The 23,571-nt window shown below is 41.3% G+C and overlaps 1 protein-coding gene across 1 annotated transcript in view; it reads right to left on the bottom strand.

Moving 5' to 3' along the window:
* The window catches only part of STPG2 (sperm tail PG-rich repeat containing 2), a 1,485,896-nt gene that overhangs the window by 1,075,354 nt on the left and 386,971 nt on the right, over positions 1 to 23,571 (bottom strand). The window contains exon 8 of the mRNA XM_073638559.1: positions 712 to 819. Coding sequence (XP_073494660.1) covers positions 712 to 819 — 108 coding nt within the window. The remainder of the gene's footprint in view (positions 1 to 711; positions 820 to 23,571) is intronic.

A 23,571-nucleotide genomic window follows, 5' to 3' on the forward strand; every position in this document is an offset into this window, starting at 1 on the left:
GCTCAAGAGGAGAGGGACCATTCAGCTCACATTTCAAAAGCCATCAGCCTCGGGCCTTCAGTCACAGGGGTGGGCCGGCACTGCTTCTGCATAGTGAGAGATGGCTGTAGCCATGTCCCGGCGCTGACCAACAGCCAGCTATAATGCCACAAGTCAGTGCCATGGCATGGTTACAGTCATCGCTCATGAACCAGGTGAATTAGAATTTCAAAAGATTTGATCATCCTCAATAATCAACTTCTCTTATGCTTATCGTTTACTGCTGCCCGAGTTTTCATCTGATCTCTGTGATTCCAGGTTATTTTTTTATTTGGAATTCCATAAGAATCTTATAGAAAATGATTCCATTTCTTTGAAATATGAGGTAAACTTAGAGATGCTAATTTTCAGTATGATTTCAATAATACACCTCTCTATTGCTGCCTATGGTAGACATTTAACTAAAAATGATATAGCAAAAGATTGTACATTTCAAAGTTCCTAAAAATTTGAAAAAGTTACTTAAAACTGGAAGTGCAGTTTAAATAAAATAAAATCTACATTTACATCAAATCAATTAATAAGAGGATGTATGGATGTGTTATTAGGTAAAAAGGGTATTACACAAATATTCTAACCAGTATAAGGTTACTATAAGATATTATATAATAGTATATTGTATGCTATTATCTACAAATAAACCAATAAAATTCACTTGCTATATTTTCTTACTTTTGAGTGTGAAAGAAAAGGTGGCTGATGAATATCGACAGATTTTGTCAACTTGTTTGAAACATCAAAGTAGCGTGTTATTTCATATTTCCCTGGTCCTGGTGTACCCTGGACAAAAAGAGAGAAAATATAAGAAAAAATTATAAAGCATTATTGGGTTTTTTTTTTAACGCCTTAATAATTGATTAAATTTTAAACTTAAAGGGGTTATCTACTTTTGAGAAAATGGACCCCAAAGTGAGTAAAATAGATAAAATAACAAATTCAGCAAGTACTCATCTTCCCTTGGTCCAGCCCTGCTCCCTGCTGCTACTCCGGTCTTGGTGTTCTGACATCAGCAGTGATGTCATGTCAACAGCGCGCGTCAACGTGTCTAGCCAGCCAGTGAGCTCAGTGCATGTGCACTGAGGTTAACAGCACAAAACCATGAGCCCAGTGCATAAGCCAATGAGCTTAGTGACTGGCTGGCTAGAGAGGTGACGTCATGTCAATTTTGAGCGTCTATGCTATATGCGCTAAGGACAGGACATCACCACTCTAGTCAAAACTTCAGGTGGGGAGCAGATGCTGGATCCAGGAAGGTTGAGTACCTGCTAAGTTTTTTATTTTATATATTTCACCCACTTTGGGGTCCACTTTCCTGAAAGTTGACAACACCTTTAGTCACCAAACTTAATTTTTCAAATCTGATGGGTCACTTTATGTGGTAATAACTCAGGAATCGTTTCAACATATCCCAGTGATTTTTCTAAATGAAATAAATAAACTACATACATAGATTATAATAGATATGTGTTTAATCCATGAAAAAACATGGATAAAAGACGTACATGCAACATGAATATCTGAAAGAGGCCAAAATCCCATACATTTTAATAGAATTGCGATACACTGATTTCTTTGCACATGATAATACGCAGCACAAAGAAGGCACCAAATAGTCACTTAGTTGAAAGTTTTGTTGCACTTAATGTGAAAACAATAGGCAAAACATAAAGTAAACTTGATGAATTAAGAAAAAGATTTCTTTCTTTTAAAATAGACAGCATTCAGTGTGGGAAGCTAGCAGCACTTCACGTATGAAAAATGTTTTGCAGGTGTAATTTCAGAAGAAAGAGTCGATATGTTTAATGACATTTCTAATTACTTGACCTCCCATTCTAAAATAAAAAAAAATAAAAAATTCTGCAAAACGACAGAAAAACAGACAAATTACACAGCATGGAAGCACTTTGTGAAGCAATTTTTCATGAAATGAGCAGTGTCACTAAATAAGTCTGACACATAGAAAGACTTTAATGCGCCATGAGAATGAACGGAAGAAAAATGGAATCTAGAATTCCAGTGTGGTCACAATACTACATAAAGTGATGAAAATTATACTTAGTAATAAATACCTGTCGTGTGATAAAAGTATGAAAAGAACACTTACCAGGTGACACATGCAGCTATTGTGCTTTAGTAATTTACTGTATGGCGGTCAATTATATAGAAAATTCACAGGCCATGCCAATTTTTTGTCATACAGATTTTTGCAAATATTTTTTGACATCCTATTTATATTATTTAAATTTTAAATTTTACTAATTATATAACATCATAAAACATCTCACAAACATCATCACTTATCTCAGAAACTCTAATTAAATTCTAAATAAGTCCAATATCTTCAATCCATTGTGTGAACAACAGCAAAGAATGAATATTGGATCAAAGAAAACCCAACAGTTTTGGTAATTGACATAATGGTGGTAAATATCTTCTTCCATCCATTCTGTGGCACTGAAATGTTAGTCCATAAAGGTTTGATTTTACCAAGATGATAAGTTTGGAAAGATTTGATAGGCTTGTGTTGAATTCAATTGTTGAATATTATAAACAAGGTAAGATTCTGAAGAAGGCGACCCATGGTCTGATCTCTTTGGTTATCTTACTCCATAAAGAGCTTAAAGTTGAGGTGAGTCCGAGAAAAACATTGGAGCCATGATTCTGTTGTAGATGACGATGATGAAAGGGAACATTTTCCTATTGAATTTTAAATAGCTTAACATAGCATTTCCTTAGACTTAAGGTGGGCAGCATTATTATGTTGTTGAGAATTTTGAATACAAAACGAGGGATGCTGCAATGGTACACAATTAGTTGTAACATCATTGAATACAAATGTTCTTGAGATTTTAACAGGATCAACTGAAGGTGATAAGGCATACAGAGAGATTTGCCCTGAGCAATTCACTTTTTGAATTGGCGAACATCTCTGTAATCTTCTACATTTTATTTTTGCTTTCCGTAATGTGATATACTAATTTATTAATTATGACAACTTTGTTGTTTATCATGTAAAAAGGCTGAAAGTAAATAGACATGGGTAATTTTAGTTAGTTTTTATTATGTAGAGCACACTTTTCTAGCTTCCGAAACGTATTTGTTTCGGAACTCGGGCTGCTAGTATAACATATGGGGGATTGAGGGAGTTCCTCTCCTGTGTTTGATTATAGCATATCTTCTTAAATATAAAACATAACAAAAAATAAAAAAAAACAATAGTCACTTCACCGCTCATCTCTGCTGCTCAATGTCCACCGTTAGGTCCTCGGCACCTCTTCTTTCCCCTGCTGTGCTCTCAAACCCCGGGCATCTTCACACTAGCCCAGAATTTCCGGCCATTACCAAACTAGCCCATCGTAAGGTCTCAGTGCATGTCCTGAAGTCCAAGCTTAGCAGGAAAATGCCCTGGGTTTCAGTAAGCGGTGATGGTAAGAAGAGGCATTGAGGACTGTACAGGGAAAGCGTTCAGCAGAGGTTGGCAGGAGGTGAGCGATTAGGTGAGTATTTTTTTCATAGGTGTAGCGGCAAAAACATAATTGTGGCCCATTTTGCTTTGTAGGCCTCCTTTGCGCATGTAATTTATTTCAGTCATATATATTAGAATTAGAAATGTAGTACAGTTTTTTTGATTCGCTATGTCTCTTTCCTGATGTGCAGGCATTGCAGAACCTTAGGTATCCATGGTTACGTCCACTAATATAGTGACAGTTAGCTAGCTGCTAGTGGTTGTAACCGTGGATACCTAAGGTCCTGCAATGCCTACACATGAGGTAAGTGGCATAGCGAATCAAAAATACTATACTACATTTCTAATTGGAGGTATTTGCTAATATTATAATTATTACACCTACTACATATTGGGATAGGATCTTGGAGATGGGAATATCCCTTTAAGTATTCCACCGATTCTACCTATGCTATACAGTATGTTACATGATCTCTGTCTTGTCCTGATATATATACATATACACTCTATATACACATACACACACTGTACTAAACCTATACATACTATATATAGATAATGTACATGTATATTGCATATATCATACTTTATCTTCTAGAGAACAAAAGTAGGACAGAAATACAATGACATGATGCAAAGTCAGACTTTGCTATAAACAAAACCAATAAATGTGCTTTTGCTAACATATAGAACTAAACTTTGCTAAGTATAGGTTTAAAGAGAAAGGTGAAGTGTCAAACAGAATGTACTCCTAATGCACAGCGGCATTTGCCAGGTACTGCACAGGCAAGAAAAGTGACCTTCGAATCATTTGCTTTTTTTGATTTTTACCAAGTGGAAGAAAGTATTTTATTTTATTTTTTCACTTTATAGCAAAACACATGAGTATTCAAATTCAGCATTCTGTATACTCTGTATTTTTGGATGCATGAGAAAAACGACCGAGTTTCATTAGTGATTTTCATCAGATTATCATAAGATTTTAAAGAGAGTGTCATCAAAGTTTGGTCAGAGTTTTATCAGTTTTTTTTTTTTCACTGATGAGAAAAAAAAGTTTCTTCACCTTCTATCTATCAGTCAGTTAAAAACAAACATCACGAACAAGCTTCTGAGTGCTGTCCGATTTTTTCACGGACCCCTAGACTTTCATTGCAGAATTTAAATTGACTCTCATATAAATATTGGACAAGTCTGGATGATTTTACACGGACCACAAAATATCATGGACATGCGAACAGCCCCATACAGTGCCATTGGTACAAGTTCTATCTGTGAAAAAATTGGATAGAATTCCTATGTGAAAAACTGATGTGTGAACGAGCCCTTACTTGTGAGTTTCTTTTGTTCTACGAGATAGCTAATTTGTATACTGCTAGAAGCCACTGCTATGGTTCCCAATCTTACTTGCATTAACCAAATGTTTGAAATACTATGGAATTATCCAAAAATCCTTATTACAGCAGGCTGGGCTATACTAGCATACCCTCACACCTTATCCACATGATCTGAAAAACCATAAGTATACCTTAGTTTTGCAGTATTTTGTTACTTTATAATTGGCAGAATTAGGCTATGTTCCCACATGTTGTGTTTTTTTCACGTTAGAAATCTGCAGCAAAACTGATCTCTGGCAGGAAATCAGATGTGTCAAAAACGCAGGTTTTGCTGCATTTTTTATGTATTTTTAAGCGTTTTTTTCACTGTACTTCTGTCTTTATTCATGCATGAACATAAAGTTCTGTGAAAAAAAGAACCCCATTCTATTTTGCCATCAAAAACTCTGAAAAAACTGTGAAAAAATGCTGAAAAAATTTACCTGCGGTTTTTTGGTGCGTTTTTTCAGCGTTTTTTTCACCTCCCATTGCTTCCTATGGGTGAAAAAACACTGAATAAACACTGAAAGTAGTGACATGCTCTATTTTCCAAAAACCCAACCAAGGCACAAAATACGCAGCAAAAAAAACAAGATGTGTGAACAGAGAATTCTGGTTTCTCATACACTTTGCTGGTCCTGCAAACCGCAGCTGAAAATTTGCATAAAAATCTGCAGCAAAATACGCTGAAAAACCCAACGTGTGTGAACATAGCCTTACAGTCCAGACCAATTTCACAGGATACCTATATAAAAACAAGAATGTTTTTAAATAAAGAGAATCTGTCAGCAGGATTTCACACCTCAATCTATTAAAACAAGCATGTAGCTCTTTCAAAGTCAAGTCCAACAATAGCTTTACATGGCCAGTCCATTCCTCTGTTACTAAGAAATCTGCATTTGAATTGATATGAAAATTAGGCTGAAGATCTGAAGCCTCTGTCACTCCAGATCTATTCCCCGTCCATTGTCTCTTGCTGGATCCCGGTGACACAATGATACTATATTAACCTAATATGTATTTACACAGGTTTAGTGAATAAAAATTCAACAGGAGTGCTTCTTTAATGGGATATCAGGAAGATATCTGAAAAATTCTGGAGATTTCTTAAAATGTTTGCCCTAACTTAGTAAGTCATCGCCTATCTACATAAAAGTTGATAACTTGTTAATTACTGGGGATGCCACTGTTGGGACCCGACCCAGTTCTGAGGACAGGACTCCAAAGTGTATGCATGTTAACATGCCATTCATTGTCCACGAGACCACCAGAGATATTTGAGGCAATCCCACAGGAAACAAATCTTAATATTATAACGTATGCTGTGGATAGGTGATAAGTTTCTAATGTGCTCTCCATTCAGCTTAGATGGCTGGTTTGACCAGCAGCTACCTTGGCCATCTCTCCCATGCACAGGAGCAATCAGTCTGCCAAGCGCTCCTGTGTTCTCAATGAAAGAACCGCTGCCAGATATCTCTGCTTGTGGCTTATCTCAGGGAGAACAAAAAGATCAGAAGCTCAAAATTGGACATATCCTGAACTCCCCCAACAATCATCTGTCTGGAGCCTCAATACACATTAGACTATTAGCCATACTTGCTGATATTGGTGGGTTCAGCCGACGTTACACTAATGTGTATGGGGGACTTAAAATTGGACAACTCCTTTATCATGTGCTCTGTTGATTAATAAACAATGTCAGTCCCAACATGGTGCTGTTTTACTCAGCATCTTAAGTAGACATACGATAAAAATATAATTAGAGCTTGACCTAACTATGAAGACCCGAAAGAAATAGCGAACTATGGCGTAAATACATTGATAAATTTGGCCTATTGCAGGTAAAACCAACTAATGTAATGGAGACAAAAGGGCCTCTAAGAGGATTCTTACAGGGTGCTTCAAAGATAGAGAGAGATTGCCATCTGCTGGCCAGGCACAGTCATGCGGAACCGAGATGTACAAGAGAAGTTGAAGGGGGAGCAGATTTAGACGCTGGACCCAGTCAGGTGACTACCAGGAAGGAGTTCCAAGGTACAAGAGGCCAGCGCACCAAGCCTGGGGGGGGTTTTGGCGCCAAGCAGCAGAGAGGAGCAGACGTGCTCCCTGCGTGTTGAGAAGCCCCGCGTGGCAGGTCTAAGCCGGGGGCCTGCGAGGTGCCACAACCGGGCGCCGGTGAATGAGCTCCGGATCCCTCACAGATGTGACTCGAGTGCTGTGCCTACTGAAGAGAGTTGGAACCTGCTTGCGGTGCTGAGTGAGTTCGCGGAACCCGACGTCGCCCGCCGACAGACGAAGTCTGGACCCCCCTATCCACGGCTTGAGAGACTGCCTCCAACGGCCAGGAAGAGAGGAGTTGGGAGACTGCTGAGCCAGGAAAGTCACGCCAGTGAAAGCAGAGGAGCTGCATACGTGAACAGGGCCGTCACTTCTACTGTTCACTCACATTACCGGGGCCAGTTGGGTTTAGGTACTCAGGTTGGGAGGGGAACGGTTGGGGCAGAAGAAGCTAAACTTGCTCTAATTGATTTTGTCTGGAAAAGACTTGCGGCCTAGCGGGAATAACCGGTGACCCCCGCTAGGACCATATACAGAGATAAAGAACTGACGTGGTGACTCCCCCGACTGCGTGCACCACATTACTTTGAGAGACTTCGTATTTTGCTAATATTTCAAATTACCGTTCAATACCCTTGTTGTTATCCCCTTGTTCAGAATACCTGTTATATATATATACATAAACTATTTATAATCATCTCCGACTGTCCTTGCCTTGTGTCTCTGTGCGTTGCATTCCGGCACCTGCATTACACTAACTTGAAATTTGTTGTATCATACTTGCGCATAATAAATCGCAGAAGGATATCAATTTAGAGATTAGTAAACATTAAGCGATTATGTGATTATGCAAATCACACTCTGATCAGAGTGTCAGCATAGTGTGATCCGATTCTCTCGGATGAGAAGATAGAGAAAAAAAATTCTACATCTTCTTAATTCTGTCAGTCTGTGGAAATCGGACTGCACTCAGATGTCATCAAAGTGCAGTCCGATGATTTCCACAGACTCGTGAGACTAGCCGAGTGAGATCCGAATAATGGATCAAACTCGGATATGCAGTGATTTTTTCCTTGGACAGACATGTGGACGGCCTCATAGCATAATATTGAAATCCAATATTTTGTCAGATCACACTCGGACCGAAAATACGGTCATCGGTACCTACCCTTAGACATATTCACCGCCACATTAGAGAATCATCCAGATGGCTGTACAAAGCACATGAAGATGCAGCTGAGGCAGGATATGAATGAGAAAGGGGCACGGCCCCCGAAACGTTGCAGCATCTCCCTGTTCCTTGTATAACCGCCTGCATGCCTGGCTAACACAGAGGTGAATGTGTCTTAACACTGATTTATTTCCTCTAATGTTTGGCACTGTTTCATCCTGTTACATACTGATTTTAAAAAAGAAATAAGACGTGTCTGTGCTAATATTCTTCTGCCATTTATTGTGGATTGGAGGAGAGGATCTCTATACGCAAGGCTGATTACAAGAGTCGGCTGATTTGTCACAGTTTATTATATCTGGTGTTTTATAATGTTGTCATTTAACAAACTTAAAACGCACAGAATAAAAAAGATGTTTATGTCACAAATACTGGAAATTTGAGGTTTTGACAGCTATACACCATTTGGCAAACCGCTGAATAATAACTTGGGCAAATAACTGATGGAAACAAAGCATATAATTACATAGAATTCTGCCTTTTGTAGCTCCTTCACATTGGGATATTGTAATGCAGTGGCTGAGATAATAAGTGTGGTAGCAATGGCAGACTGATCCGTGAAATGGACATGCTATCTGGAGGATGCAGCGCCTGGGTGTCCAGGGCTCAGTAAGCAGCTGGCAGGAAAGCCATGAGCACAAAGCAGAAATGTTGACAAATATCTTTAACAAAGAGCTTAGAACAGAACATGTTACTTGCTTGAACACTTTGCTAGCTTCCCGCATTCGCAATAGATTGAAACAATTGAAAAAATAAATAAAATTGTATTCATTACTGCAAAACTCTTCTGCCCTATAAATGTGAGAAGGGAAATAAAAAAAAAGAAGGCAAAATATTTTCTATCTCTCTCTCTGCCGTAATACAATTTACCTTCAAATGAAAGGATAGTAATGCTCCGTGCATACAAGACTGAATGAATCATTCCACAGCACACTGTATATAGTTTATTAGAATTGTTAAATCAGGGAGAGAGAGATATCCCTCACTTACATCTAGTACATTGCTGTAGAGCACTGCATTCATTTATTTTCTTGCTTTCTCTTGTGGTAAGCAAGGTGAACTGCGTGATCACTGACTATTAGCCATTAATATAATTCTTTGTATCAAAAATCTGTGTTAGCGAGCGACATACGGGCAGTTGTGAGTTAAAGAGCTGTTTTATTGCTGATACATGCTGCACACTGTCATACACCACAGTTATGATCCACCAAAGAAGGGGTCAGATTTGGCACATGATTGATTATAAGGAGCAATAATACCAGATGGCCACTTTTTGCTTCACTCTACTGCCAATCCACAATTTTAGGGTCCTCTCTTCTTTGACCCCCACATTTTTCAATGTGAATGAAAGGTCTGAGACTTTCCTACTCTACTTGGATTGCTATTCTGAAGACAGCAGAAGTGTCTTAGACTTTAGATCCATTCCGTGCATTAACCAAACAAAGAACCGACATGCTGGGGGAAAGAAGAGAGGGCACTAGAATGGTGGATTTTAGGCATGGCAAAGCAAACTGTGGGCATGAGGTTTAATTGTTCCTTATACCCTGCTTTGAGGACATTGTCTCATGAGATCAGTCTCTTTTTAGATGACCGATGATTAGCTGATTGGGCCCATTGCAGTCCAATAGATCATCATAATGAACAATTCCATCTGCTTTGGAGGAAGAAATGGGCTCCGTTACTTTTTTGTTGCACCAATGATTGTCTGCCCCTTTGTCAGGGACGGCAACAGCAGGATCACACAGTATCCCACCGCTGCCACCAATTTGTCAGGGACGGCATGGTGGCATTTTGAACCCAGAGGTACCACACAGAATTTAATAACATTAGGTCATCATATTGAATAAGTTGTCATTAATCTTGAGCGCAAGTGCTCGCTACTTGAGTTTGCATCGGGTACTCAGGTATGCACCATGTACTGCGTGTGCTCGAGTGACATGCTCGAGTCCCCGCCCGGATGTTTCACGGTTATTAGACACCCAAAAAAAAACATGCGGGGATCGCTCGTGCATGGCAGGCAATCCCCGCAAAGTTTTTTGGGCCGTGAAGCATATGGGGCGGAGACTCAAGCATGTCACTCAAATACCCACGATACTCAATGCATACCAGAACACCCGATGCAAACTCAAGTAGCGAGCACTTGCGCTCAACACTAGTCGCCATATCGTCATCTTTTTTTCTTACTTTTGAAAAAAATCCCAACCCCATCACAACCCTAACCCCAACCCTTGACGTTGTTATTGGTGCCATTTTCAGGCACGTGACATTTTTTGATCGCTTTCTATTCCAATTTTTGGGAGGCAGAATAAACAAAAACCAACAATTCAGGAATTGTTTTTTTTGTTTTTTTTTTATTCTGTTCCGCGTGTGGTAAAATTGATAAGGTAGCTTTATTCTTCGGGTCAGTACGTTTACAGCGGCACCACATTTATATCGTATTTCTATGTTTTGCACTTTTACATAATAAAAGCAATTTTATAGAAAAAATTATTTTTTAGCATAGCTTTATTCTTAGAGCTATAACTTTTTTATTTTTCAGCTGATGGAGCTGTATGGTGGCTTGTTTTTTGCGGGACGAGATGACGTTTTCATCGGTACCATTTTTATTTATATTTGTCTTTTTGATCGTGTGTTATTCCATTTTTTGTTTGGTGGTATGGTGATAAAGCATTGTTTTTTGCTTCGCTTTTTATTTATTTTTTTTACCGTGTTCACTGAAGGGGTTAACTAGTGGGACAGTTTTATAGGTCAGGTTGTTCCGGACGCGCTGATACCAAATATGTGTACTTTTATTGCTTTTTTCTTGTTTTTTTATAATAATATTTATTGATGGGTACATTATATTTTTATTTTTGGTGGATTATTTTTTTTTATTATTTTTTTTATATTTTTACAATTTTTTTTTTGTTTTTTTTTCACTTTCAGATAGTTTTTATACGTTATTACTTTGTCCCACTGTGGGACTTTCACTTTTTTTCTCTGATCGCCTGCATGGCACAGGAATGCAGCACCATCCCTGTGTCATGAAGGCTGTCAGCGCTGGACAGGGAGAAGATTGTTTGGAGATGCACTGCGCATGTCCAAAAAATCTTCCTGCTGTCTGGTGACCCGGATGTTGTCATGACGACATCGGGTCGTCATGGCAACATCCTGGAAGCCACGGCAGTCAGCGCTGGAAGCCGGAAGAGGAGGTGAGTATCTGCAATCACCTCCCCTTGCCACCGCAATGCTGCAATCGACTTCGATCGCAGCATTGCAGGGGTTAATGTGCTGGGAGCGGTGCAGGACTGCTCCCTGCACATAGTACCGGGTGTCAGCTGTGACAATCAGCTGACACCCGGCGGCGATCGCGCCCGCACAGCCTGTGTGCGTGATCGCCATGACGTACTAATACGGGTCTGGCGCTTAAGTCCCAGGGCACAGACGCGTATTAGTACGTCAAATGTTGTTAAGGGGTTAAAAGCCATAACGAAAAAAAAATAATTCTACAGCTATGGAAATTGCAGTCATCACTCCTCCCTAAAAAATGCAATAAAAACTATCAAAATGTCATTATGTACCCCAAATTGGCATCAATAAAAACAGTCAGCCACCACGCAAAAAAACAAGCCCACACATAATTCAATCGAGTGAAAAAATATACATTTTGCGCACCTGGAAAATGGTGACACAAACTAAATTTTTTCTTTTTTTTTACAAAGTTATTAATTTATTTCACCACTTAAAAATCTATGCAGGTTTGATTTTTGTAGTCACACTTACCTGAAAAATCATGTTTCTGGGTAATTTTTACATCATAGAATGAATGTGGTAAAAAACAAAACCCAAAAACCATGTCAAAATTGAATTTTTTTTCACCATTTTATCACACATTTTTTTCCCATTTTTCAGTACAATGTATGGGAAAATAAATTGTGTCATTTAAAACTACAACTTGTTCCACAAAAAAACCCTTATGTCTCATTCAGACATCAGGTGGATTACGAGAAAAATGGACTAAGTTTCATTAGTGAATTTCCTCAGTCTCACCAGATTTTCATCAGCGTTTCATCAAATTTTCACTGATGAGACAAGAATTGCATCCGAAAGTAGTCATATTTTTTTCACTCACCCTTAGACTTTAATTGACGATTTTGATCTGACACTCGGATTAATATCGGACAAGCCACTGCAATTTTGCAAGGACCACTCAGTCCAAGCAAAAAATCCAACATGTGAACAGCTCCAAAGACTGTCATAGGTGCGAGTGCTATCCGTCAAAAAAATGGATAAAATTTGTACATAAAAAACTGATGAGTGAATTTGCACTCATACAGCTATGATGAAAAAGGAATAAAAAAAAGTTATGCACCTTGGAAGAAGGAAAGGAAAAAACAAAAGATTACAAAAATTACATAATTAAACAAAAATTCTTACCAATGTATTTTGTGCCATAAATTGAGGAACTACTATAGGTACATTTTAATTGCAGGCTTCACATTATTCCTCTCTTCTAGGTCCTGCAAAATTTATTTCCGCAAAAGAAAATAGAATAAAAATAATAAAATTCAAACTTTCCATATATACCACAAAGGTTGTAATAAATAGTAAATAGTCGGCTGAAACATTTTTCAATTCCAGGTAAAAAGGTCATTATTAAGAGATCTATCCCCATACAGTCGGTGGAGGCATCATACAGGAATCCTTGAGCAGCTAACATTAAATTCAGCCATATAAATGTCATCTGTCTTGGAATTACATTTCTTGCTTGGGCAATTTTTCTCTCTGATAAACTACAATAAAAATGACTTAAAAATCCCAGTGGGTACTAGGAAAGTGAATCCAGTCTAATATTACATTGTCTTTCTCCTTTGTAAAGCAGGTGGCTGTTTACTGTCTAAACTAAATTATATATAATATGTATATACAGTTATATGAAAAAGTTTGGGCACCCCTATTAATCTTAAGCTTAATGTTTTATAAAAATTGGTGTTTTTGCAACAGCTATTTCAGTTTGATATATGTAATAACTGTTGGACACAGTAATGTTTCTGCCTTGAAATGAGGTTTATTGTACTAACAGAAAATGTGCAATCTGCATTCAAATAAAATTTGACAGGTGCATAAGTATGGGCACCCTTATCATTTTCTTGTTTTAAATACTCCTACCTACTTTTTACTGACTTACTAAAGCACTTTTTTTGGTTTTGTAACCTCATTGAGCTTTGAACTTCATAGCCAGGTGTATGCAATCATGAGAAAAGCTACTTAAAGTGGCCACTTGCAAGTTGCTCTCCTGTTTGAATCTCCTCTGAAGAGTGGCATCATGGGCTCCTCAAAACAACTGTCAAATGATCTGAAAACAAAGATTATTCAACATAGTTGTTCAGGGGAAGGATACAAAAAGCTGTCTCAGAGATTTAACCTGTCAGTTTCCACTGTGAGGAACATAGTAAGGAAATGGAAGAACACAGGGACAGTTCTTATTAAGGCCAGAAGTGGCAGGCCAAGAAAAACATCAGAAAGGCAGAGAAGAAGAATGGTGAGATCAGTCAAGGACAATCCTCAGACCACCTCCAGAGAGCTGCAGCATCAACTTGCTGCAGATGGTGTCACTGTGCATCGGTCAACTATACAACACACTTTGCACAAGGAGAAGCTGTATGGGAGAGTGATGCGAAAGAAGCCGTTTCTGCAAGCACGCCACAAACAGAGTCAGCTGAGGTATGCAAAAGCACATTTGGAGAAGCCAATTTCTTTTTGGAAGAAGGTCCTGTGGACTGATGAAACCAAGATTGAGTTGTTTGGTCATACAAAAAGGCATTATGCATGGCGGCAAAAAAACACAGCATTCCAAGAAAAACACTTGCTACCCACAGTAAAATTTGGTGGAGGTTCCATCATGCTTTGGGGCTGTGTGGCCAATGCCGGCACCGGGAATCTTGTTAAAGTTGAGGGACGCATGGAATCCACTCAGTATCAGCAGATTCTTGACAATAATGTTCAAGAATCAGTGACAAAGTTGAAGTTACGCAGGGGATGGATCTTTCAGCAAGACAATGATCCAAAACACCGCTCCAAATCTACTCAGGCATTCATGCAGAGGAACAATTACAATGTTCTGGAATGGCCATCCCAGTCCCCAGACCTGAATATCATTGAACATCTGTGGGATCATTTGAAGAGGGCTGTCCATGCTCGGCGACCATCAAACTTAACTGGAATTGTTTTGTAAAGAGGAATGGTCAAAAATACCTTCATCCAGGATCCAGGAAATCATTAAAAGCTACAGGAAGCATCTAGAGGCTGTTATTTTTGCAAAAGGAGGATCTACTAAATATTAATGTCACTTTTCAGGTGAGGTGCCCATACTTATGCACCTGTCAAATTTTGTTTGAATGCAGATTGCACATTTTCTGTTAGTACAATAAACCTCATTTCAAGGCAGAAACATTACTGTGTCCAACAGTTATTACATATATCAAACTGAAATAGCTGTTGCAAAAACACCAATTTTGATAAAACATTAAGCTTAAGATTAATAGGGGTGCCCAAACTTTTTCATATAACTGTATATATATATATATATATATATATATATACACATATACATACACACACATATATACAGTATATGTATATATATATATATATATATATATGTATATATACATACAGCTCTGGCAAAAAATTAAGAGACCACTGCACAGTTTTCTAAAAATCCCCATCTCTACAGCCATTCCATTCCAGTGTCAGTTGAATTCCAACCAAAGTACACCTCATTCTACTTAATGTGCTTCTGATTAAGTGATCACCTGAACCAAATCTTATGTAACGAGGGAAATTCTAAAAAACACTGCTGTGGTCCTCACAATCCTCTTGCAATAGGACAAGCTGGATGGCAAAACAAGTGCTAGGAATAGTCCAAAAGTAATTTGAATGAAAAAATAACTTTTAACCATGCCAAAGGAGTTGAAAAGAAAAGTCTTGAATGAGGAAAAGAAGGGCTGAATTCTGGCTTTACTAGCAGAGGGATACAGTGAGCGGCATGTTGCCTCCATCCTTAAAATTTCGAAGATGGCAGTCCATTACAACAGGGTCAAGCAGCAGACATTGGGGACAACAAAGCTACAGAGGGCGAAAGCGACTCTCCACTGACCGGGATGACCGTCATCTTATTCGAATATCACTCAGCAACCGCAGGATGACATCAAGTGACCTACAAAAGGAATGGCAAATGGCAGCTGGGGTTCCCCAACTCTGAGGACTGTTTTTTCCAGCAGGAAAATGCCCCATGCCACACAGCTAGGTCAATCAATGTGTGGATGAAGGAGCACCACATTAAGACCCTGTCATGGCCAGCCCAATCTCCAGACCTGAACCCCATTTAAAACCTCTGGAATGTAATCAAGAGGAGGATGGAAAGCCACAAGCCATCAAACAAAGAAGAACTGCTTAAATCCAAAAGCAGTGTGAAAGACTCTTGGAAAGCATGCCCAGACGCATAAAAGCTGTGATTAAAAATCATGGTTATTCCACCAAATATTGATTTCTGAATTCTTCCTGAGTTAAAACATGAGTATTGTTGTTTCTAAATGAATAAGAACTTGTTTTCTTTGCATTATTTGAGGTCTGAAAGCACTGTTTCTTTTTTATTATTTTGACGATTTCTCATTTGCTACAAATAAATACAAAATTTTTAGCTTTGAATTTCGGGGACATGTTGTCAATAGTTTATAGAATAAAACAACAATGTACATTTTACTGAAAAATATACCTATAAAGAGAAAAATCTGAGAAAATTAAAATTTTGCAGTGGTCTCTTAATTTTTGCCGGAGCTGTCTATATATATACTGCTCAAAAAATAAAGGGAACACTTAACCCCTTCATAACCCTGGGATTTTCCGTTTTTTGCATTTTCGTTTTTTGCTCCCCTTGTTCCCAAAGCCATAGCGTTTTTATGTTTTGGTCAATATGGCCGTGTGAGGGCTTTTTTTTTGCGGGACGAGTTGTACTTTTCAACACCATTACTAGTTTTACCATATCATGTACGGGAAAAAAATTCCATGTGCGGTGAAATTGCAAAAAAAGTGCAATACCACAGATGGGGTTTTTTTTTTTTTTTTGCCACGTTCACTGAATGCTAAAACTGACCTGCCATTATTGTTCTCCAGGTCATTACGAGTTCGTAGACACCAAACATGTACAGGTTCTTTTTTATTTAAGTGGTGAAAAAAAATTCCAAAGTTTGGTAAAAAAAAAAAAAAATGGCGCCATTTTCCAAGACCTGTAGTGTCTCCATTTTTCAGGATCTGGGGCCGAGTGAGGGCTTATTTTTTGCGCACCGAGCTGAAGTTTTTATTGATACCATTTTGGGGTAGATCCGATGTTTTGATCACCCGTTATTGCATTTTATTTCAATGTTGCGGCAACCAAGAAACGTAATTCTGGCGTTTAGAATTTTTTTCTCGTTACGCCGTTTACCGATCGGATTAATACTTTTTTTATATTGATAGATCGGGCGATTCTGAATGCAGCGATACCAAATATGTGTATGTGGGGGTTTTTTTGTCTTTTTTATTTTGAATCAGGCGAAAGGGGGGTGATTTAAACTTTTATATTTTTTAATTTTTTTAATATTTTTAAAAACATTTTATTTTCACTTTTTGCTTGCTTCTATAGTATCCATAGGAGACTAGAAGCAGCAACTGTCCGATCGCCTCTGCTACATAGAGGGGATCAGCAGATCCCCTGTATATACTGTAGCAGAATTGGTCCTGTGCTATGAGCGCCGACCACTAGGTTACGCTCATAGCGACCAGCTCATGACAACCACAGGCGTCTGCTGCAGACCCTGGATTGTCATGCCCGCCCATTGATGACCCGCGATCACATGACGGGGTTATCGGTGGACGGGGTAAGTGACGTACTTCCGGCGCTGCGCTGTTAAATGCCGCTGTCAGAGATTGACAACGGCATTTAACATGTTAACAGCCGCGGGTGGATCGCGATTCCACCCGCGGCTGTTGCGGGCACATGTCAGCTGTAATAATCAGCTGACATGTGCCCGGTTCAGTGCGGGCTCAGCGCCGGAGCCCCCGCTGAATCGGGGGATTACAGCCTGTGCGTACTGATACGGCACAGGCTGTAAAGGGGTTAAACAACAGAATATAACTCCAAGTAAATCAAACTTCTGTGAAATCAAACCATCCACTTAGGAAGCAACACTGATTGACAGCAGTGATGAGTGAGCACTAAAATGCTCGGTTACTCGTTGCTCGTGTCGGGCAAACTGGAATACTCGGGTGCTCGACCCGAGCAACGAGCCCAATGTAAGTCTATGGGAAACTCGAGCATTTTTCAGGCGGCTCCCCCTGGCGGTCTGCAGAGGGCCTAAAAATTACCCAAATCGATGGGAATAGTGCTCAAATGACATGGGGACAGCATGGGGAAGACCCCTGGAAGCATCTCTGACTCCCAGATCACTGTTGTTAACAACGTTGTCAGAGTATTACGCCACTTTTACGGACTCACAATAAAACATACAAAAACAAAAACAAAATGGATTTTCCTGGAAAATATGTTAAGGAACATCCTTTCCAAGGTAATGACTTGTATAGAAGGCAAAATAAATAACCAAAACCAAAATCACTCCTCTACACCTTGGGCTATGTTCACACGTTGCGTTTTTGATGCGTTTTTGCACTTTTGCATTGCTTTCAACCAAGACAAATGCATTCACCAGGAAATGTAATTTTAACATTTTACAACCTTATCTGGCCATGTGGTGTGTGACACATCATCAGACACATGCATACAGTGCTGAAAAGACATAGAACAGCATGGGGAAGACCTCTGGAAGCATCTCTGACTTCCAGGTCACTGCCTAAGAGTGTGCCCATCATAAGTGATCCTTGGCGCATGCGAAGATGCCTCCCGCCATGCACCTGTCATTGCAGACTTGCAACAATCACCGTCCACATCCTTGTCCCACTGCAGCATTCAGTTTTCTCTACCCCATTCCTTGGAATGCAAGCGCAAGTATGCAGGCAGCCAGCCACCCACCCACCCACAGGCTGCAATACTACACTGCCAAATTTTTGACAGCTACTTGCACTTGAAATGTGGCCTATTAAGGTCGTGGAGACGGAAGCTTTTCACAACCTCATGCCGGCGGCAGCCGGGTGTCCATATTCGGTCCCCAGCCGCCACTATATTTCCTGGTATCGCCTCCGCCATCCACAAGCACGGGTCCCACAACATTACTTGTGCCCTCCCAAGTGCACTTACTGGGAAGGACTGCCTAACCACAAACACGTGGACAGGTGAATGTGGCCAGGGACGGTAGGGAGCCAGTCCACAACTTTTTTTGCTGACAGTTGTATTTAGCTCGGTGAAAGGACTGGCATAGAGGAAAACCGTATCTACCCTGCATGTCATTTCTCATAGGAAGTCCTGTAGTGCAGCTTGTTGCAGAAGCAATGGCAGCCCGTCCAACATCAACTCGCCCTTGTCGGTGGTGCTTTGACACACACACACATCTTTCTTTGCGCATTTAATTTCTTGAATACAGAGTTGAACAATGGCCTGATCTGTAATGCGGTTTGAGAAATAACATGCATAAGCATGGCCGATCCACATTAAAAAAGCAGCCATAGAGTGTCCGGGAACCTTCCCGCAAACTTTTCTTAGCCAGGGCTGCTTTTCGGCAGGGTTGGATGGGCCCACAAGAGAACCGGAGACTCCTCCGGCGGGTCCTGGCTTCTCCTTCAGGAGAGTTCATAGTGCCGAGGTGAGGCCATGATGATGATAGAGGCCACCATCTGCTTAGTTTTCTGTTACTTGGAATGCAAGTGCAAGTATGCAGCCAGCCACCCACCCACCCAAAGGCCGCATCACTAAACTGCCAGATTTCTGGTCAGCTTTTTGCAGTTGAAATATGGCTTTTTAAGCTCGTGGAGGCGGAAGCTTTTCACAACCTCATGCCGCCAGCGGCCGGGTGTCCATACTCGGTCCTCAGCCACCACTATATTTCCCGGTATCGACTCTGCCTTCCACAAGCACGGGTCCCACAACATTACCTGTGCCCTCCCCAGTGCACTTACTGGGAAGGACCGCCTAACCACAAACACATGGACAGGTGAATGTGGCCAGGGACGGTACGGAGCCAGTCCACAACTTTTTTTGCTGACAGTTGTATTTAGCAGGGTGAAAGGACTGGCATAGAGGGAAACCCTATCTAGCCTGCATGTCATTTCTCAAAGGAAGTCCTGTAAAGCTGCTTGCACTTGAAATGTGGCCTTTTAGGCTCGTGGAGATGGAAGCTTTTCACAACCACATGCCTCATGCCTCGAGTCGATACTCGGTCCCCAGCCGTCACTATTTCTCCCGGTGTTGTCTCTGTCTTCTACAAGCGCGGGTCCATGAACATTACTGCTGGTACTTTTCTGTGGGAATTTGCTTGCCTCCTACCAGCCTGGAATATTTCCAGCAAACTATGGTACGATGCCATGGTATTACCACTGCCCCCAGTACCAGTAGCAAAGCCATCCAAAATTTCCTTATCAGGAATTTTATTTGGTAGACTGAGTGGCTGCCCAAATACATTTTCTAACAAATGATCTGAAGATAGAGTGGCAGCAGGTGCAAGTTTCTCCAGCCTGTTAGATATTAGAGGGTGAACGGCAGCACATTGGATCAGTGGTTAGCACTGAAGACTTGCAGCACTGGGATCCTGGGTTCAAATCCCAGCAAGGACAACATCTGCAAGGACTTTGTATGTTCTCCCCGTGTTTGCGTGGGTTTCCTCCTCAGTAAAAAAGCAGCCATAGAGTGTACGGGAACCTTTCCACACACTTTTCTTAGCCAGGACTGCTTCTCGGCAGGGTTGGACGGTCCCACCAGAGAATCCTCTGGTGTGCCTTGGCTTCTACCTCAGGAGAGTTCATGATAGCGCTAACTTTGCAGCTGCTATGGGGCTCTTGAGCGGGGGAGAAAGGTTAGCCCTCAGAATCAAATCCTCTGGTGGGCACAATGTTTTTCAATCTGAAACAGCTTCTCAGTGGGAGTTGTAGTTCACCAGAGCCATATTCTTTAGCTCGGTGAAAGGACTGGCATAGAAGGAAACCGTATCTACCCCGGCTGTCATTTCTCCGTCACTAGATTCCGCCCATTGTCACACACGACCATGCCTGGCTGTATGTTCAGCGGTGAGAGCCACAGATCAGGCTGCTGTGTTATAGCTTTCAACAACTCTGCAGCGCTGGGCGGTTTGTCAATTAAGCATTAAGCATGCTATCTTCAGCACAGCCTGTTGCTGCTTGGCCAAGGCAGTGCTGCAGTGCTGTCAGCTTGTGACTGATGTGGTCATTTCGGAGATGGAGGAGGAGGTGCATGAGCTGAACAATGTGATTACATTGCAGTTAAATTGGTGACGCTGTTTTTTATACTAAAGAAAGATCCTATTGTGTTTTTTTTTTTTAAGTCAAATGCATTCACCGGGAAATGTCATTTTAACATTTTACAGTGTTTGGCAATGTGGTGTGTGACACATCATCAGACACTTCCTGTTTTATTTATGATGGAGGGACTCTGAAAGTCATAAAGCCTATTTTTATAGGGACATCAGACGGCCCTTACTATTCTTAAAAGGTTAGCAGTCGGCCCTAGCTATTGTAAGAGAGCCATCAGCTGACTATGCTTTGTTGTTCCCATTATTAACAAGTGGGTCTCCTATACTGTTATTGCGTATCCAGTGACTGCAAGGGCTGCAAAAAATTTGGACGCAACCCAATACACCTTTGAAGAGACATAGAGGAGGGTCTCAGTAAAAAAAAAGTTCCCATTATAAAGGAGTGGGTCTCCTATAGTGGTAATGCCCATGCTGTGACTGCAAGGGGTGGCAAAATTTGGGAAAACCCCACTAAGAATTTAAAGACACACGGAGCAGGGCCACAGTAACAAGGTATGACAAGTTCCCATTAGAAAGGAGAGGGTCTGCTATACAGTTATAGGGTATGAGATGAGTCCAATGGCTGACTAATTTTGGGAAAAACCCCACTAAGAACTTAAAGACACATGCAGCAGGGCCACAGTAACAAGGTACGACATGTTCCCATTAGAAAGGAGAGGGTCTGCTATACAGTTATAGGGTATGCAGTGAGTCCAACGGCTGACCAATTTTAGGAAAAACCCCACTAAGAATTTAAAGACACATAGAGCAGGGTCACAGTAGCGACAAATTCCCATTAGAAAGGAGAGAGTCTCCCATAGTGTTGGCCTAAGCAGTGAATGCAAGGGCTGCCAAAAATTTGTAGGCACTTCAATGCCCTTTGGAAGAGACGTGGAGGAGGGCCTCATAAAAAAAATGTTCCCATTAGAAAGGAGCAGGCCTCCTATACTTGTAATGCCCATGCACTAAGTGTATGGGCTGACAAACATTTACCCCTGGAGGTATACATGAACATACTGTATAAAAAAAATTTTTTACGGGCATCATAAACACCCTTTAAAAAAATTAGGTGGGTGTTGCATCACAGACCACGGTCACCCTGGTGATATGGTGGATGATAAGGAGAAGGAGGAGGACAAGAGCAAATAGCCAAAATCAGGAAGCGTATACCCATGTGTGGGTGTGAAAAGATGCATGGGAATACACCTCTCAAGAAAAGACACTGGATTGGAGTTTATGTTACGCTGCTATCATTCAGTGGTGTTGAGAAGTCTGGCCCAATCCAGCCCTTGCTCATTTTTATAAGAGTCTGCCTGTCAGCATTTTCAGTTGACAGGCGGATGCGCTTATTAGTTATAATTCCACCAGCGGCACTAAAAACCCGCTCTGATAAAACACTGGCGGCAGGGCAGACCAGGACTTCCAAGGCATAGAGAGCCAGTTCATTCCACGTATCCAGCTTTTTTTAACCAATAATTATAAGGCACAGCGGAATCACGGAGGACGTTGGTACGGTCGGCAAGGTACTCCCTCAGCATCTTCCCAAACTTTGCACTCCTTGTGAGAGTACCCCGCGCCTCAGGGCCTGTCCGATGGGACGGTTGAGAAAACTCTCCCAGAACTTTGACAGTGTTCCCCTGCCTCTGCTGGATTGAAGTTGCGTCTTTCTCACCTGTACTCCTTGGTTGTCCAACGTAGAGTGCCCTCTGCCGCCAGCATTTTCAGATGGGAATTTTTTTAATAGTTCCGCAACAAGGGCCTTCTGGTACAGCCCCATTTTTGTAGACCTATCCGCCTCAGGAATAAGAGATATAAAGTTCTCCTTGTAGCATGGGTCTATAAGTGTCACCAACCAGTAAATAACTGTCACCCAAAATTTTGAGAACGCGAGGGTCATGGGAAAGGCAAGACTTCCGTGTCCTCACCAAGAGGATGACTGACCATGCTCTCCTCCTCCTCCTCTATGTCCTCTGGCCATCCACGCTGAACAGATGGTATGACAGCTGTGCAGGTAGTGCCGCCTATAGTGCATGAAACTAGCTCCTGTCCTTCCTCCTCCTCCTCCTCTTCCTCATTGTCACCCAATCCACGTTGGGATGAGATGAGGCTGGGATGTGTGTAATCACCCTGTATGGTTCCTTGCTCCATCTCATCATGCTCCGCCTGCAATGCATCCTTTTTGATTGTGAGGAGAGAGCGTTTCAGAAGACAGAGAAGCGGGATGGTGATGCTAATTATGGCATCATCGCCGCTCACCATCTTGGTGGAGTCCTCAAAGTTTTGGAGGATGGTACAGGTGTCTGACATCCATGTCCACTCCTGAGGTCTTATGTGTGGAGTCTGAACTGAATACCGACGGCCTTGTTGATGCTGGTACTCAACAACTGCCCTCTTCTGCTCACAAATCGTTCCCAACATCTGCAGTGCAGAGTTCCAACACGTGGGGACATCACACACAAGGCTGTGAGCCGGAAGCTGCAAATGCTGCTGAAACACTGCAAGGGCGGCGGAAGCTGTAGCTGACTTTCTAAAATGGGCACACAGGCGGCATACTTTAAAAAACAGATCCAGCAGCTCCGGGTAGGATTTGAGAAACCGCTGAACCATGAGGATAAGCACATGGGCCAGGCATGGTACGTATGTGAGCTTGCCTCACCTCGGAGCCGCCACCAGGTTCTGGCCATTGTCACACACGACAATGCCTGGCTGTAGGTTCAGTGGTGTGAGCCACAGATCTGCCTGCTCTTTCAGAGCTGTCAACAACTCTTCAGCATTGTGCGGTTTTTCACCTAAGCATATTAGCTTCAGCACAGCCTGTTGCCGCTTGGCCGAGGCAGTGCTTCAGTGCTTGCTGCTTGTGATTGATGTGGTCATTTCGCAGATGGAGGCTGAAGAGGAGGAGGAGGCTGAGGAGGATGAGATGCAGGACCTGTAGACCAATCCTTGGGGTCGGGAGGACGTGTTACGTCCCAA

This window comes from Phyllobates terribilis, unplaced genomic scaffold, assembly GCF_046119375.1.
Source record: "Phyllobates terribilis strain yellow unplaced genomic scaffold, ASM4611937v1 Scaffold_1__5_contigs__length_1240528914, whole genome shotgun sequence".
NCBI lineage: Eukaryota > Metazoa > Chordata > Amphibia > Anura > Dendrobatidae > Phyllobates > Phyllobates terribilis.